The sequence below is a fragment of the Prenolepis imparis genome, unplaced genomic scaffold, assembly GCF_030444845.1.
Source record: "Prenolepis imparis isolate NDT839.2.m4 unplaced genomic scaffold, iyPreImpa1.0 SCAF_3, whole genome shotgun sequence".
Taxonomy (NCBI): Eukaryota; Metazoa; Arthropoda; class Insecta; order Hymenoptera; family Formicidae; genus Prenolepis; species Prenolepis imparis.
Genome location: NW_028141161.1, coordinates 192456 through 208123, shown reverse-complemented (window position 1 = coordinate 208123; position 15668 = coordinate 192456). Strand labels below are relative to the sequence as shown.

General features: G+C 38.6%; 1 protein-coding gene and 1 pseudogene across 1 annotated transcript; one reads left to right on the top strand and one right to left on the bottom strand.

The window, feature by feature from the left end:
* Positions 1-3201: 3201 nt before the first annotated feature.
* On the bottom strand, positions 3202-7492 carry LOC145933747 (uncharacterized; annotated as a pseudogene).
* Positions 7493-7886: 394 nt separating this feature from the next.
* Positions 7887-13934, top strand: LOC145933744 (uncharacterized). The gene is made up of 5 exons (XM_083033733.1): positions 7887-7923; positions 9013-9544; positions 9619-9881; positions 10095-13403; positions 13504-13934. The coding sequence occupies exons 1-5, from the start codon at positions 7887-7889 to the stop codon at positions 13932-13934; spliced, it is 4572 nt and encodes a 1523-aa protein (XP_082889859.1).
* Positions 13935-15668: the final 1734 nt, after the last annotated feature.

Genomic DNA, 15668 nt, shown 5'->3' with positions numbered 1-15668 from the left:
AACACGTGCGGCGAAAGATTTAGGTCTCTCTGTTCGTACATCTAAATTTTCCGCTAAAATAACGGCTGATAGAGATTATGGACCAAATGCAGAACGGCCAGATATCGAATATGTATGAACAGCTGAGACTTAATCATTATGAAATGTTATTAGATCAACAACGTAATTGTGCTGTATTGGAGTGTGCTACACGGGATCAACATGAAAACCCGGAGTGGCACAACATACGGCGAAATCTTCTCACTGCTTCAAACTTTGGAAAAGTTTGTAGCAGAAGAGAAACAACTTCGTGCCAAAATCTTGTGAAAGCAATTCTTTATCCTCCTCGATTGACGAGCGCGGCTGTTGAGTGGGGTAAAGAAAAAGAGATAATGGCACGAGAGCAATTGCAGATGGAATTAGGGATAGAAATTAATAATTGTGGTATATTTATAGATGAAACTATCCCATATTTTGCCGCGACGCCTGACGGCATTGTCGGAGACGATACTATCGTTGAGATTAAATGTCCTTATGCGGCGCGGCATGTGTCTCCTATCACTGCAATGCTCAATAAGATTTCAGATATTTATAAAATATTTGATAAAACCGATGACACTCGAATGAATCAAAGACACGCGTACTACTTCCAAGTGAAGGGATAACTCCACATAACGCAAAGAAAGTATTGCATTTTTGCTGTGTGGACACCCTTTGGATTGAAGTACACGATTGTCGAGCGTGATGACAGATTTTGGGAAACAAAAATGTTAGCACTGCTTAAACGATTCTACGAGGACTGCTTAGTTCCTGAAATAATAGATAGTAGAGTAGCAAGAAATATGCCTATTCGGGAACCGCAGTATGTCATCGAAGCACAAGCGGCTCGGAAAAATGACATAAAAGTGGAAAGTGTTATCGAAAGCACTACCACCGTTGCTATTCCAGAAATAGAGCAAGATGACGATTGCATTATAACTGATTACTCGAATGAAAAACGAGATCTAACTGAGGATGACATAAAAAGACTAAGAAAAATGTTAGATGATGTGATACCTTCTCTTTTATTAGTAAAGAATAATGTTTTGCCCATAAATAGTAAATTAAATGATGAATCATTAGATTTATTTTTACGCATTGTAAGAGAGATTTCTTGCTTTGAAACACAAAGTGTGTTATATTTAGAATACCCGCACATAATTGAAGCTAGTCGTAGCAATAAAAGCTTACAAATTATTGGCGGAAATTGCACAGATCATTGGCGATGCATTTATTTTGATGGCACCAAACTTCACGTGTACGACAGCCTAGCTGGTACTACGTATATATTACGTACCATAAATTGGCTGCTAAAGAAAAAGAATATATTTGCCTTCGTTATCCCAAGATAAACAAATATAATATAATTTTCGAAAAAGTACAAACACAATCGGATTCCATTTCTTGTGGAATTTATGCTACGGCTTTCGCTAGAACTGTAGCCTTGAAAGGAAATCCTTGTAATGAAAAATATTCCAGTGACGTAAAATGCATGAGACGTCATTTAATTAAAATTCTAGAAAGCAACAAATTATTGCCTTTCCCGAATTAATATTTTTCATTATTCCATCTTTGTAAGCTTTTATTGCTGCCATAATGCAAAAATGAGCAAAGATAAAATAAGATGGTAGAAGTTATCTGCAATTGTCATTGTATAGAACATATAGTAACATGTAATTGTTACTCTATCTCGCATGTGAATTAAAATCTCGGAGAGACGATAAAAGGATATTGGTTGCGTTCTCACGGGAATGGGCGTCGGAGGGGCCCATTCTATATTTGATATATATAATATTAAAATTTATTATGACAATTAAATTTTATGGTATACTTTTATTTTGAAAATAGTGCATTGCAAATTAGATCGCAATTTGAACTGAGATGATTGCGTCGAATAGTGTTAAGGGGATGCTGAAGTCACAGCCGAACTCAAACGGGATAGCGCCCTCATCTTAGCGCAATTAAAATTGTCGGTAATTACCGACAATTCTAATTCCGCTCTTATCGACAGTAATTTTTATTATTAAATTTACCTTTACAAAACTACATCATTGTACCTTGTGCACAATAGTAAAAATAATAAAAAAAATATTAGGAATATAAATATTATTAGAAATAAGAATTATTTTAAAATAATAAAATCGAAAAGACTAATAAAAATACAAATTCGGGTATAAAGGATTAGTAAAAGCTAATAAGCTAGTAAGCTTTTTATACTCGAATTTGTATTTGTGTTTTTTCGATTTTATTATTTTAAAATAATTCCTATTTGTAATATTTAGTATTTATTCCTAATTATTTCTCTATTGTGTGCCTAACAGACGCGTGGTCTGTCGATAGCTGCGTCGTCGCATGTAAAGAAACGACGCTCGCACTTATTTTTTCTTCTCTCTCTCTCTCTCTCTCTCTCTCTCTCTCTCTCTCTCTCTCTCACTCTAGTTTCATTAATATTTTATAAAGAGAGAGAAGGATAGAATGAGCCCCGTCCGCCGCCCATTCTCGTGAGACGCAACCAACAAATTTAGTTTTCGTCTCTCCGAAGAGATTCTAGTTTATGCACATGTAAATGCATCTTTTTCTTTAGAAAAAATGCTATTTTTTGTATACATGCAGTAACAAATGCACTGTATTTTATCTCTCAAATTTATCACATTACATAATATCAATTATGAGTTGAAAAATCTTATAATTGATTTGTTTATGATGCGATAACAATAATTTATTTTCTTGGGAAAAGCGACAATTTATCATTTTCTATAATGGTAAGAAAATCGTCTCATGCGCTCTACGTCACGAGAATATGTTTCCTCACAAGGATTTTTTCCCAAAACTATATCTGCGGCAAAGGCCGCAGCGTAAATTCCACAACACAAATTATCCGGTTGTGTTTGCACTTTTTCAAAAGTTATATCATTTACGTTTATTTTAGGAAAACATTTGTGAATATATTATAATTTTTTTCCTTCGCTGCCAATTTTTCGTATGTACAGTTGGGTATGCTGTCATACACGCAAAGTTTTGTGCCGTCGAAAAAAATGCATCGCCAGTGATCAGTACAATTCCCTCCAATGATTTGTAAGCTTTTGCCAGTATAATTGACTGTAATCAGTTCTGGGAATTCTATGTACTGAACGCTTTGCGTTTCGAAACAAGAAGTTTCTCTAACGATGCGTAAGAATCTATCTAACGATTCATCGTTGAGTTTGTTCTGTGCAGGCAAAACATTCGCTTCCACCAAATAAAGAGGAGCAATTGTATCATCCAAACTTTTCGACGTTTCACTATTTCATCTTTAGTCAGTCTTCGTTTATTCTTTGAATAACTGACTAAGACGCAATCGCTATCTTGCTCTGTATCAATCAAAACAGCAGTATTTGTCACGTCTGTTAGCAAAACGTTATTTTTAAATTGTTTGCTTTCTTGTTCAATATCTTTTTTTTCTATACCATTTTTTTCTATAGTTTGCAGCTTGTTAATTTTCTTTTTAGACGCTTTTTCTTGAGCATCTATTATATATTCTGGGTTTCTAATCGGCATATGCCTATTATGACGGCTATCCAAGATTTCTGGAAGCATACAGTCATGATAGAAACGTATTAGAAAAGGCAGCATTTGATTCTCCCAAAAGTTTTTGTCTCTATTGATTATTATAGTTTTTAAGCTTTTGGGGGTCCATATAGCAAATATGCAATAATTTCGCTGCGTTATATTCAACTGCCCTTGAATTTGATAAAAGAATCAATGATTTCGATTCATTTTATCATTATTTTTTTTGTCAAATATACCTTTTAGTAAAGGCAATTTTTGTACTGCCTCATCAGCCGTAAAATTCTCAGCTGATAGAGGACATTTTATCTCCACTAGACTATTTTCATCAATAAGCCCATCGGGAGAAGCACCCAAGCATGGATTGTCATTATCAATAAACAATCCACATGGTTTAATTATTTTATTTATTTTTGCAGCCAACTCTATCCTGGCAACTTCCTCCTTATCGCGACCATATTTAGTGGCTGCAGTGTCAATGTGTGAAGAATACAAAATGCTTTTCACAGTCGCTGCACAAGACGTTGTTGGTCTCATGCGACATACGGTTCCAAAATGGGATGCCGTTAGCATTTCTCTTCTCAGTGAATGCCACAACTCACATTCACTTTGGCCTCTTGTCTCGTATTCAATTTTTTGCCTGTTTATTGCATTTTCCGCCAACTTTTCTAAGTGATTTATTTCAAGTTGTTTATATGCATCTAATGGAAGATCAGGCTTTTGTGATTGTGGGCCATAATAAAGATCTGTTCCGATCTCTCTTTTGAATTTTTTAGGCCTGCCATGCATTTCTCGAGATTCTTTAGTTCTCAAAACCTTTTTTTCGTCGGTTTTCCAAATTCTCGATAATCTGAGGAACATCCTTGTCCATGTTTTTATATACTTGCGAAAGAACTTCTTGACTATTATGTTGCGCAACAGCTCCCGCAATTCTAGCATTGTAAGAACCTCGTAGGCCGAAATTTATGCGCTTTCCACCTATTTCTTTGCAGATTATCGAATTAAACGCTTCTGCAGGATTATTTGTTAAATTTAATAACAAACTCGGAAGAAGCACTCAAGTACATGATAACACTCTCAATTTTTTGATATAAACCGTGCAATTTCAAATATGGCACATAATTTTTCTCACAGTTTTCTTTGTATATACGGCCGCGTTCTTTGCATCTTTTATGCTCACCAAAAATATGGTTAAGAATGTTCAAAATATCTTTTTGTAATTCCATAGCTTTGCTATGCTGAGGTAGATTTTCTTTCTGCCGTAGAGCAGCTGTCTCTAGCACTTCTTTTCGTATTTTTAAAATGTTGTTTTTTACAACATTTCGTAGCTCTACAAAGCCACGTTTTCTTTTCTGTTTTGGCTGAACTGTCTCTGCAACAGTTTTCAGCTTTTTGCATAAATTGCGAAGCAAATGATTAGTGCATTCTATTTTTTTTACAATTATCATTTGTTCGCGATACGGTGCATTATTTTTTATAGACTGATATACATTGCTGTCGCCATCAGCAATAACTGTTTTATATATCAGTCCATGGTTTTCAAGGCTGTTTTTAAAACCTTCTACTATGGCGTCGCTTTCCATTTTTGTAGAACTAGCGTTGCGATCAAAATTTTTATAACATTTATGATTATTTGGCTCCAGACCATTTTGCTCCACTCTGTCACATACCGTACAAAATTTGTTGCGGATACCAATAAAGAGAACTTTTTTTGTGCGGTAACCAATTATGGCACCAACACCGGAAAGTGAATCGTAGGCGTTACCGTACGACCTCTTCATCCAACTACCATCCGCTACAACGGTAATATATGGAATGCCATTTATAATTTCATTCCTCTCGAGAGTGAGTTGCTTTTCGAGCTCGCCCGCCATTTTCATACTTTCCATGGCGGTTTTTCGAAAATCATCGACTATATTTTCTCGATTTTCTATATACCTCTTTTCAGTCATGCAGGGGATATTTAAACCCGCACAGAACTCTTCCAGTTGGGCGTAACCAATTCCAACTGTTACAGTTGTATGTACAGCAGCTTTATTGCCATCCAACTTTGTAGGATCTTCTATGGGTTCTGACCATATGTTGGTTTTAGTGTTGCACATTTGACACTTGAAGCACAACTGTGTCAATAATCCACGGCTACAACACTTTATGAGTTTCCAATCTTTAAATTGGCACTCTATTCCTTTCATATGATTATCAAATACTTTGTGGATCTCATTCCACATATAAGAAATGTCGACAATGCGACGGCCTTCAAGCATGCATTCCTGGATACGATTTGGATCCAGGGGGCCATTATCGATAACAAAAGAATTATTATCTTCACATTTATCAACACTTTTATAACACATATCTGTATTACGAGTTGACTCCAGGCATTGCATTGTTTGGATACAAGTTATCGAATCGGGATTTAATTCCACCGATTTCTGATAATCGATGGATTCGTTACTAGTACCCATAGTAGTGCTAGTGCTCCTGGAGTCATTTGATTGTTGCGTACTGTCGACAATGCAACGGCCTTCAAGCATGCATTCCTGCATACGATTTGGATCCAGGGAGCCATTATCGATAACAAAAGAATTGTTATCTTCATATTTATCAACACTTGTGTAACACGTACCTGTATTTGGAGTTGACTCCAGGCATTGCATTGTTTGGATACAAGTTATCGAATCCATCGAATCGGGATTTAATTCCACCGATTTCTGATAATCGATGGATTCGTTACTAGTACCGACAGTAATGCTAATGCTCCTGGAGTCATTTGACTGTTGCGCTTCAATAACTGCCGCCTGTAAAGAAAAATTAATGGATTAATATTTTATAAAATATTGCTACAAGAAAATAAGATTTAATTTAATTATATATTTTATAGTCTTGAAAAAAGTCAATTATCTGAAAAATAACTGCAGTCTTTTGTTTATAAATTTTTATCCAATAAAAAAAATTAACTATTATATACTACAATAAATAATGTTTTGAAAATAAATGTCACTATATTTTATAGTAAACAGAGCACACATGTAAACTGCTTCTGATATAAAATATAACCAGCACACGAATTGATCGCCTCTGGATTTTTTAAAATAACCAGCACACGAATTGATCGCCTCTGGATTTTTTAAATAACCAGCACACGAATTGATCGCCTCTGGATTTTTTTAAAATAACCAGCACACGAATTGATCGCCTCTGGATTTTTTAAAAATAATCAGCACACGAATTGATCGCCTCTGGATTTTTTAAATAACCAGCATACGAATGGATTGCCTCTGGATTTTATGACCAGCACACGAATTGATCGCCTCTGGATTTTTTAAATAATCACCACACTAATAGATCGCCTCTGATATAAAGTAATAACCAGAGCGCACATGCAAACCGCATCTGGTGTTACAGCCAGCTCACGAATAGATCGCCTCTGATATGAAATAATAACTAGAGCACACATGCATCTGATACAGCTAGCTCACGAATAGATCGCCTCTGGCACTAACTATTATAAAATACAGTAAATTTTTAGATATAAATATAAACAAAAGACTGCGTTGTTATCCTTCAGACATTATTGTTTTCTCAAGATTATATTGTATATGTATATAGACACACACAGGGTGACCCTGTGTCATTTTAATCTATAAGTCAATATATCTTCTAAATAATTTTGAATTAAAAAAATTGTAGACATAGAGAGATGTTGAACGAGATTGAAGGAGTCATTAGAATATCGCAAAAAATTTGTTTTTTAAAAAGTATGTAGTTTGCAAACTAACAGCTACATTTTTTTTAAACAACTATGTATTTTCTTTATACCAATTATTCCTCTTATTTTGTGCATAAAAGTATTAGTAACATCATCGAAAAATTTATATTTTACAAAATATTTGTATAAAATATCTCGTAAACTATTCACTTTGGTCATTGTACCTTATAACTTTTTATATAAAATATTGCAAGAAATGGATTTATATTAAAAAATTATTGTGATTCCATTTAAAAAAACAAACATGATCTCGAAATTTTAAAGATTCCTCCACCTATCGAATTTTTTTGCGATACTCTAATGACCTCTTCAATCTCGTTCAATATTGGTGTTCACTTTTCTAAATTCAAAATTATTTATAAGATATATTGACTTATAGATTGAAATGAATTGAAATGGTCACCCTGTATATATATATATACACTTGGCCAAAAAAAACTTTCACAATTTTTTACTACTTTTCAAGTATACTGCTTTTTTTGCCAAGTATATACATATATATGTATGTATATTGTTGGAACATATAGCTGAAATTACAATCATTCGATATACCATGCGACGATCACCTGTGAATCACGCGCTCACTACAGGTAGAGTGGGAGAGATCCCTTTCGGTACGGAAGAATTATATATGAGAATAAGTCGAGATTTCGCGTGTGTGTGTGTGTGTGTGTGTGTGTGTGTGTGTGTGTGTGTGTGTGTGTCGAGACGTCTAAAGAAAGGAGATTCGCTCAGAATCGCTATCGTGTGAATCAAAAATTATATTCGCTATCGTGAAATTTATTCTCCGCTGTCGTGTAAGTTAATTATATAATTATTTTGTTGAACTAATTGTGACGCGAATTTATTCGAGAAATTATACTGACAATTTTGTAATATTATAGACTAAGCGGTGATTCGTGCGGTGTTTTGCCGCCCATCGCAGCACTCATATTGTTCAACTTAAAATAAATAAGCAATTATATAAATCTCGCATACTAAACTGAATCCATCTCAATTAAAACATCTTCGCGAGAATTTGCAACAAACAAAATGGTCCTTCGAGCCGGATGAGTGCGCGTATCGGAGCAGGTGATCGCCGCGATCGAGTGAGTGCAATGGTAGAGACACGTTGGTCGAAAAACAATATTTTTAACGACAAGTAAATTTATAATTGACTTGAACAATATAATTATTAACACGAGAACATTTTAGAATATTTAAATTAGCTGTAGCTGTGGTACATTTGATCGGTCTTTCTGATCATTAATTGCCCACGTGATCGCGACGTGTGATTGTTCACGTGATCGCGACGTGTATTTTCTCGAGTGATCACAACAGGTTATTGTTCACGGGATCGCGACGTGTCCTTTCTCAAGTGATCGCGGCAGGTGCTTACTCACGTGATCGCGACGTGTGACAGTCGTGTTCATCTCCGTCAATCATTCCGAGATTTCGGTGATACAGAAACGCAGTGAAGTAATAATTAACGAGTGCAGTCAATCCAATAAGCAAAATGAACATCGAAATTCTTCGGAGCATCGGAGTCATCTAAAGGGAAAATTGACCAATATTAAAAATTTCATCAATAAGGTCAAGAAACATGCGAACTTGACACCAGAGGAATTGACAGCGCGACTTCAGTCATTAGAGGAGATACACCAAGGCGCACAATATATCACAGCAACTTTTTATACTAGAAGACGAGCCCGATTCAAGGGATGAAGCAGAGGACGCCGAATTCGACGAGCGTTATTACAGCATAAAGGCAGATTTATTGCAGTTACTAGGAAGAACTAAACCATCTCCAGCAGGACCGTCAAGCGGCAGCGCAAGCAGCGGGACTGATGATGCAACGATGAAACAATTTCTGGAGCAGCAGGTGATTTTAATGCAGAAATTAACTGAGCGTAATGACAATGATACGCTAGTTAGGACCATGGAACAACAAGGTCAACTGCTAGAGAGATTGAGCACGCGGTCGAGCGCGTCCGTACGAGAAGCTCAAGTAAAATTACCGTTAATCAAGCTGCCGACGTTTGACGGAAATGTGGAGGATTGGAAGAGGTATGCAGATACATTCAAAACGCTGATTCACGATAGCGAGCTGTCTGGTGTGCAGAAACACCAATATTTAGTCGGATCTCTGAGCGGTTCAGTGGCAAAAATAATCGAGGCGATTGACATCTCCGAAAACAATTACGTCATCGCCTGGGATCTATTAAAAAGGAGGTATGACGACGAAAGAGGGATAAAAAGACGACACATACAATGCCTAATTGACGAGTTGCCGCGAATCAAACAAGAATCTGCAAGCGCAATTCAGGAACTCGTCACATACAGAAACATATACGAGTGCTGCAATCAATGAAGCTCCCCACGGACTCGTGGGGCGAATTAATCATATACGTTATCGAGAAAAATCTGGACAACGTTACCAGAAGGCGATGGGAGGAGCACATCGAAAGAGGACATCACGACGACGACCATGATGGAGTTTCTGCAGCGGCAGAGTCAGCTGTTGCGGCGATCGGCAACGGATGGCAGTATCAATGGAGCGAGGAGCGAGGTCGGCGACAGGGAGGCTTCGAACAAGCAGCGAAGTTCGAATACGAGATCGCGAGGCAAGGCGACGGTGGCAACGACAACTCCGGAGAAAAGATGGTATCTGTGTCAAGGACATCACCTTCTCTATAGCTACAAAAAATTCTTGAGTTTGGCTGTCGATGACAGAATCAAAAAATAAAAAGACTAAAATTATGTTTAAATTGTTTTCGATCAGATCACTATTCCAGATCTTGCAGGTATGGCTCTTGCAAGGAATGCGGCGAGCGGCACAACACGCTGTGTCACCTGAGAGGCCAGACCAGGAACCCGCCAACAAAACCATCGAGGAGTTCGACAGAGAATCCGGAGGAGGCATCCACCAGCACGACCCTCTGCTCAGTGACGGACACCGTGAGAGGAGCAACAACGGGCGACATCGAATCATCGAGTCACCATACCCGAATCGACTGCGAGCGTAAGCGCGTCTTGATGGCAACGGCCATCGTAAATGTAAAGACGAATGTCGGCGAATCTCCATTGCGGGTATTGTTGGATAGCGCTAGCGAGGTTAACTTTATAACGGCAGCAGCATGTAAACGCTTGAATATCAAATTGGAAAACAATCGGGAAAATATAAGCGGATTGAACGGTATGAGTTGCGTCATAACTCACGGTTGCAGGGTCTCGCTGAAATCGCGTACGTCAAATTTTGAGTTAAATTCTTATTGTCTGGTTGTTCCAAAGATCACAAAGAAACTGCCTTCATTCACGGTCGAAGTATCTGAATTTCAATTTAAAATCCCGGAAAATTTAAAGTTGGCAGATCCGTTGTACTTTAATCCCGGTCATATTGACGCGCTCATCGGAAGCGAATTCTTTTTTCAGTTACTAGATAACGGTAAGATCGAGCTAGGCGACGATTTGCTTGCGTTGCAAAAGACAAAGTTCGGGTGGATAATAGCAGGTCCGGTACCGCAGTACCTAATTATCAATCGAACGATCAATCGTCAATTTTCAAGCAACCATACGTGTCTGTTAACGCAGCAATTGTCTATCGATGAGACTATCAAAAGATTCTGGGAATTAAAAGAATACAAAAGCAATAACACGCTATTATCAAAGGAAGAACAATGCTGCGAGAATTATTTTGTAAATACCACCGGTCGAGACGCGTCCGGACGATTTGTCGTTCGATTGCCCTTTCGGGAAAACAAGGATCAGTTGGGTCGTTCGAGAGATATCGTCGTGAAACGATTTAATCATTTAGAACGCAAACTCCAAGGACGTTCAGAATTTCGTAAACAATACTGTGAATTTATGCGCGAATATATTGATTTGAATCACATGTCTGCGGTTGACGAGAACGATGTCGCATCAAATCCAATATATTTACCGCATCACGGCGTGATTCGCGAATCAAGCCTAACGACGAAGTTGCGAGTCGTATTTGACGCGTCGGCAAGAACCACCTCTGGTATTTCGCTTAACAATACGTTGTTAGTAGGAGCAACTTTACAAGACAATATAATTGATATCGTGATGCGTTTTCGTTTATCGGCTATAGCTGTCACCGCAGATCTTCAAAAAATGTATAGACAAATATTAATACATCCAAACGATCGCGATTACCAAAGAATTTTATGGCGATTTTCTCCGAACGATCCAATAACTGAATATAAATTGAACACCGTGACATACGGTCAGGCGTGCGCTCCTTTTTTAGCCATTCGTTGCGTGCGGCAATTGGCGGATGAGGGGGCGAGCGAATTTAGCAAGGCATCGAAAGCGTTGTTGAGCGACTTGTACGTCGACGACATTATTACGGGTGTCGATTGCGAGGACGAAGCGATAGAATTGATAGCGCAATTAGAATCATTATTAGACAAAGGTGGATTCAAGGCGCATAAATGGCGTACGAACAGCGAGCGAGTGATGAAAGGGTTGCGAGCGATCGATCAGATAGGGGAACCTTCTGCTTTGGCGATCGAGGCGAGTACGATAAAGACGCTAGGTCTAAATTGGTGTCCGAAAATGGACATCTTTCAGTTTTCGGTCGAGTGTATGGTCGATTCGGTCTCAACGAAACGCGAGGTTTTGTTAACGATTTCGAGGCTGTTTGACCCGCTTGGATTGATCGGTTCTATTGTAGTTCGAGCTAAGCTCATTATGCAAGCAACGTGGATATCAAATCTCGGGTGGGACGAACCGTTGACTGAGAGTCTCCGTCGAGCGTGGGACGCGTATATGGAGAATTTACGGGGAGTCGGCGCGATTCGAGTCCCGCGTAAAATTGTTCAATGCTCCAATGCAGTGCGCTTCAATCTACATGCATTTTGTGACGCCTCATTAAAAGCGTACGGAGCTTGCATTTACTTGCAAGCAATTGATGAAGACAATAATTCGAGTTTTTCTTTAATCTGCTCTAAGTCTCGAGTGGCACCAGTCAAGAGCGGGACGGTCACGCTGCCAAGGCTCGAGTTGTGCGGCGCTATTGTCTTGGTCAGATTAATTCAAAACGTAAAGAGAGCGCTCAAGATTGCGTTGAGTGAAGTGCATGCATGGAGCGATTCGACTATAGTTCTGGCATGGATCGCCGGCGATCCATCGCAGCAGAAAACATTCATCTCAAATCGAGTAGCCGAGATACAGTCGATCCTACCATCGATGCATTGGCATCACGTGGACGGCGTCGAGAACCCGGCGGATTTTGTATCGAGAGGCACTAGCTTGGACAATTTGAAACAGAATAAAATCTGGTGGGAGGGACCGATTTGGTTGTCGCGTTTTGGGGGTTTCGAACGGCACGGTTCGCAACCGTCTCTCACCGAGGAGGACGAGAAAACTATTCTAGTCGAGCAAAGGTCACAAAGGCGAGTTTTCGCGAGTGTTATCAAAGAAGACCATATTATTGAGTTATTATTAAATCACAACTCGTCACTGTCGAGAATTGAAAGAATCGTCGCATGGATCATTCGGTTCGCGAACAACATCAGGTCGGATCGCGACAAGAGAAATTTCGGAAATTTATCAAATGCAGAAGTTTGCCGCGCGCATCGAATGTTAATATCAGCTGTGCAGGAATTTAGTTTCTCGGAAATAATGGCGGATCTGCGAGCGGGCAAACAGCTTCGAAGTAGCAGCAATCTACGAGCACTCAATCCCTTCGTTGACAAAAAGGGACTCCTTAGGGTGGACGGTAGAATTCAAAATTCAAATTTGACGTTTGAAAATAAACATCCGATCATTCTACCATCGGATAGCAGATTTACACAATTGCTATTCGAAAGAGAACACCATCGGTTATTACATATCGGCCCCCAATCACTGCTATATTCTATTCGAGAGAATTATTGGCCGTTAAGGGGAAAGAGCATTGCTAGAAGAATTGTACATAGATGCGTAATTTGCTTTAAAAACAAACCAAGAACGTTATCACAAATCATGGGGCAATTGCCCGCGGACCGTGTGACGCCGAATCGACCATTCTTTGTTACCGGAATCGACTTTGCCGGACCGATTACGACTCTACTCAATCGGGGCCGAGGTAGAAAAACGAGCAAATCACATCTCGTTATTCGTCTGTTTTACAACTAAGGCAGTCCACCTCGAGACTGTTAGCGATCTGAGTTCGGCATCCTTTATAGCCGCTCTTAGACGATTTGCCGGACGTCGAGGCTATCCTCAACGCATTTATAGCGATAACGCAACAAATTTCGTCGGAGCGCACAATGAGATTCGAGAGATGTATGATTTGCTCGAAAGAGAAGAGCGGAATCTAAATGAGATATTTTGCATATCGAATAAGATTGAATGGAGGTTCATTCCACCAGCGTCTCCTCACATGGGAGGATTATGGGAGGCAGGCGTAAAATCCTGCAAATTCCACTTGAAACGTGTTATAGGCGAGAGTTTGTTAACCTTCGAGGAGCTGAGTACCGTATTGACTCAAGTCGAGGCGTGTCTAAATTCACGTCCGATTTGTCAATTACCGTCAACAGCCGCGGACCCGCAACCGCTCACGCCGGGGCACTTTTTAATTGGTGGTCCCTTGACTGCTCTCCCTGATACGATATAACAGAGGTACCCACAAATCGCCTCGATCGTTGGCGGATCGTTCAAAAAATTGCTCAAGATTTTTGGAAACGATGGAACAAAGAATATTTGACATCCCTACAAGGCCGAGCAAAGTGGACTCGCGAGCAAATTAATTTAAATATAGATGATGTCGTGCTAATACAAGATAATAACGCGCCGCCACTAAGGTGGAAGTTAGGAAGAATAATCGAACTACATAAGGGAAAGGATAACAAGGTACGAATTGTTACACTGCAGACGGCCAGTGGTACCTATAAAAGAGCGATAAACAAATTGTGCAAACTCCCGCTCTCTGAGAAGTAATCTACTTTGAAGGGATTAATTAATCAATTAATGGTGGGCGGAATGTTGGAACATATAGCTGAAATTACAATCATTCGATATACCATGCGACGATCACCTGTGAATCACGTGCTCACTACAGGTAGAGTGAGAGAGATCCCTTAGTACGGAAGAATTATATATGAGAATAAGTCGAGATTTCGTGTGTGTGTGTGTGTGTGTGTGTGTGTGTGTGTGTGTGTGTGTGTGTGTGTGTGTGTGTGTGTCGAGACGTCTAGAGAAAGGAGAATTCGCTCAGAATCGCTATCGTGTAAATAAAAAATTATATTCGCTATCGTGAAATTTATTCTCCGCTGTCGTGTAAGTTAATTATATAATTATTTTGTTAAACTAATTGTGACGCGAATTTATTCGAGAAATTATACTGACAATTTTGTAATATTATAGACTAAGCGGTGATTCGTGCGGTGTTTTGCCGCCCATCGCAGCACTCATATTGTTCAACTTAAAATAAATCAGCAATTATATAAATCTCGCATACTAAACTGAATCCATCTCAATTAAAACATCTTCGCGAGAATTTGCAACAAACATATATATATACATATATATTGTTGCATCCACTGGTAGTCTCACATTCACTCTCACTCACGCCCGAAATGAATACACGCTCGTAAATTATAAAGGAACTTTAATAAGAGGAATATGTATAAGAATATAATGAAATGTAATAAGAGGATTTGTAATAATCGAGAATGATAGCCGTCGGAGGAAATGTCCTCACGGCACGACAGCACGAGACGTTATCACCCATGGCGCCGGAAAACAAACGAAAGCCGGGGGTTGTTTATCAACAACCCCTTGACGACGATTCTCCGGAAACGTTAAGGGAATGAATTCAGGATGCAGATCCAGGGGCGCAACAATATATATGAGTCATTCCATGTCAACCGGGCCACCTCTCTGCCCAGAACAGATTGCAACTAAAAAAATTTTTCAGGAGTGCAAAATTTACTTAAAAATATACTCTTTTGAATGCCGTGTGATAAAAATTGTGATACATAATGGCGAAACCAATACGGCGAATTCAAAGTGTCCGTACGGACGCACATTTAAAGGAGTGAGATATATTGCACAAAAATATACTTAAAATATACTCAAATAAAAATATACTTAATGTGTAATAAAAAGATATTCTTCAGCAACAGAAGGTGTTCTTTTCTTAGATGATTAACATTAACAAATCAAAAAAATTGAAATTTTATAGAAAAAAAGTTAAATAAAATAAAAAATATCATTAACGCTTATCACACATGCTAAGTCCGAATACATCAACAACCAACCTTTAATCCGTCCAATTTTTTTTAGAAATTACTTAGAAGACATTAAATTATATTTTTATAAAGACATTAAGTGCATTTCTGTGCAATAT

Coding starts and splice junctions, on each gene's coding strand:
- LOC145933744 (XM_083033733.1), top strand. CDS start 7,887: ATGCGACGATCACCTGTGAATCACGCGCTCACTACAG. Junction 9,882..10,094: donor TCAATGGAGCGAGGAGCGAG/GTCGGCGACAGG, acceptor GTTTTCGATCAG/ATCACTATTCCAGATCTTGC. Junction 13,404..13,503: donor TCTACTCAATCGGGGCCGAG/GTAGAAAAACGA, acceptor CATCCTTTATAG/CCGCTCTTAGACGATTTGCC.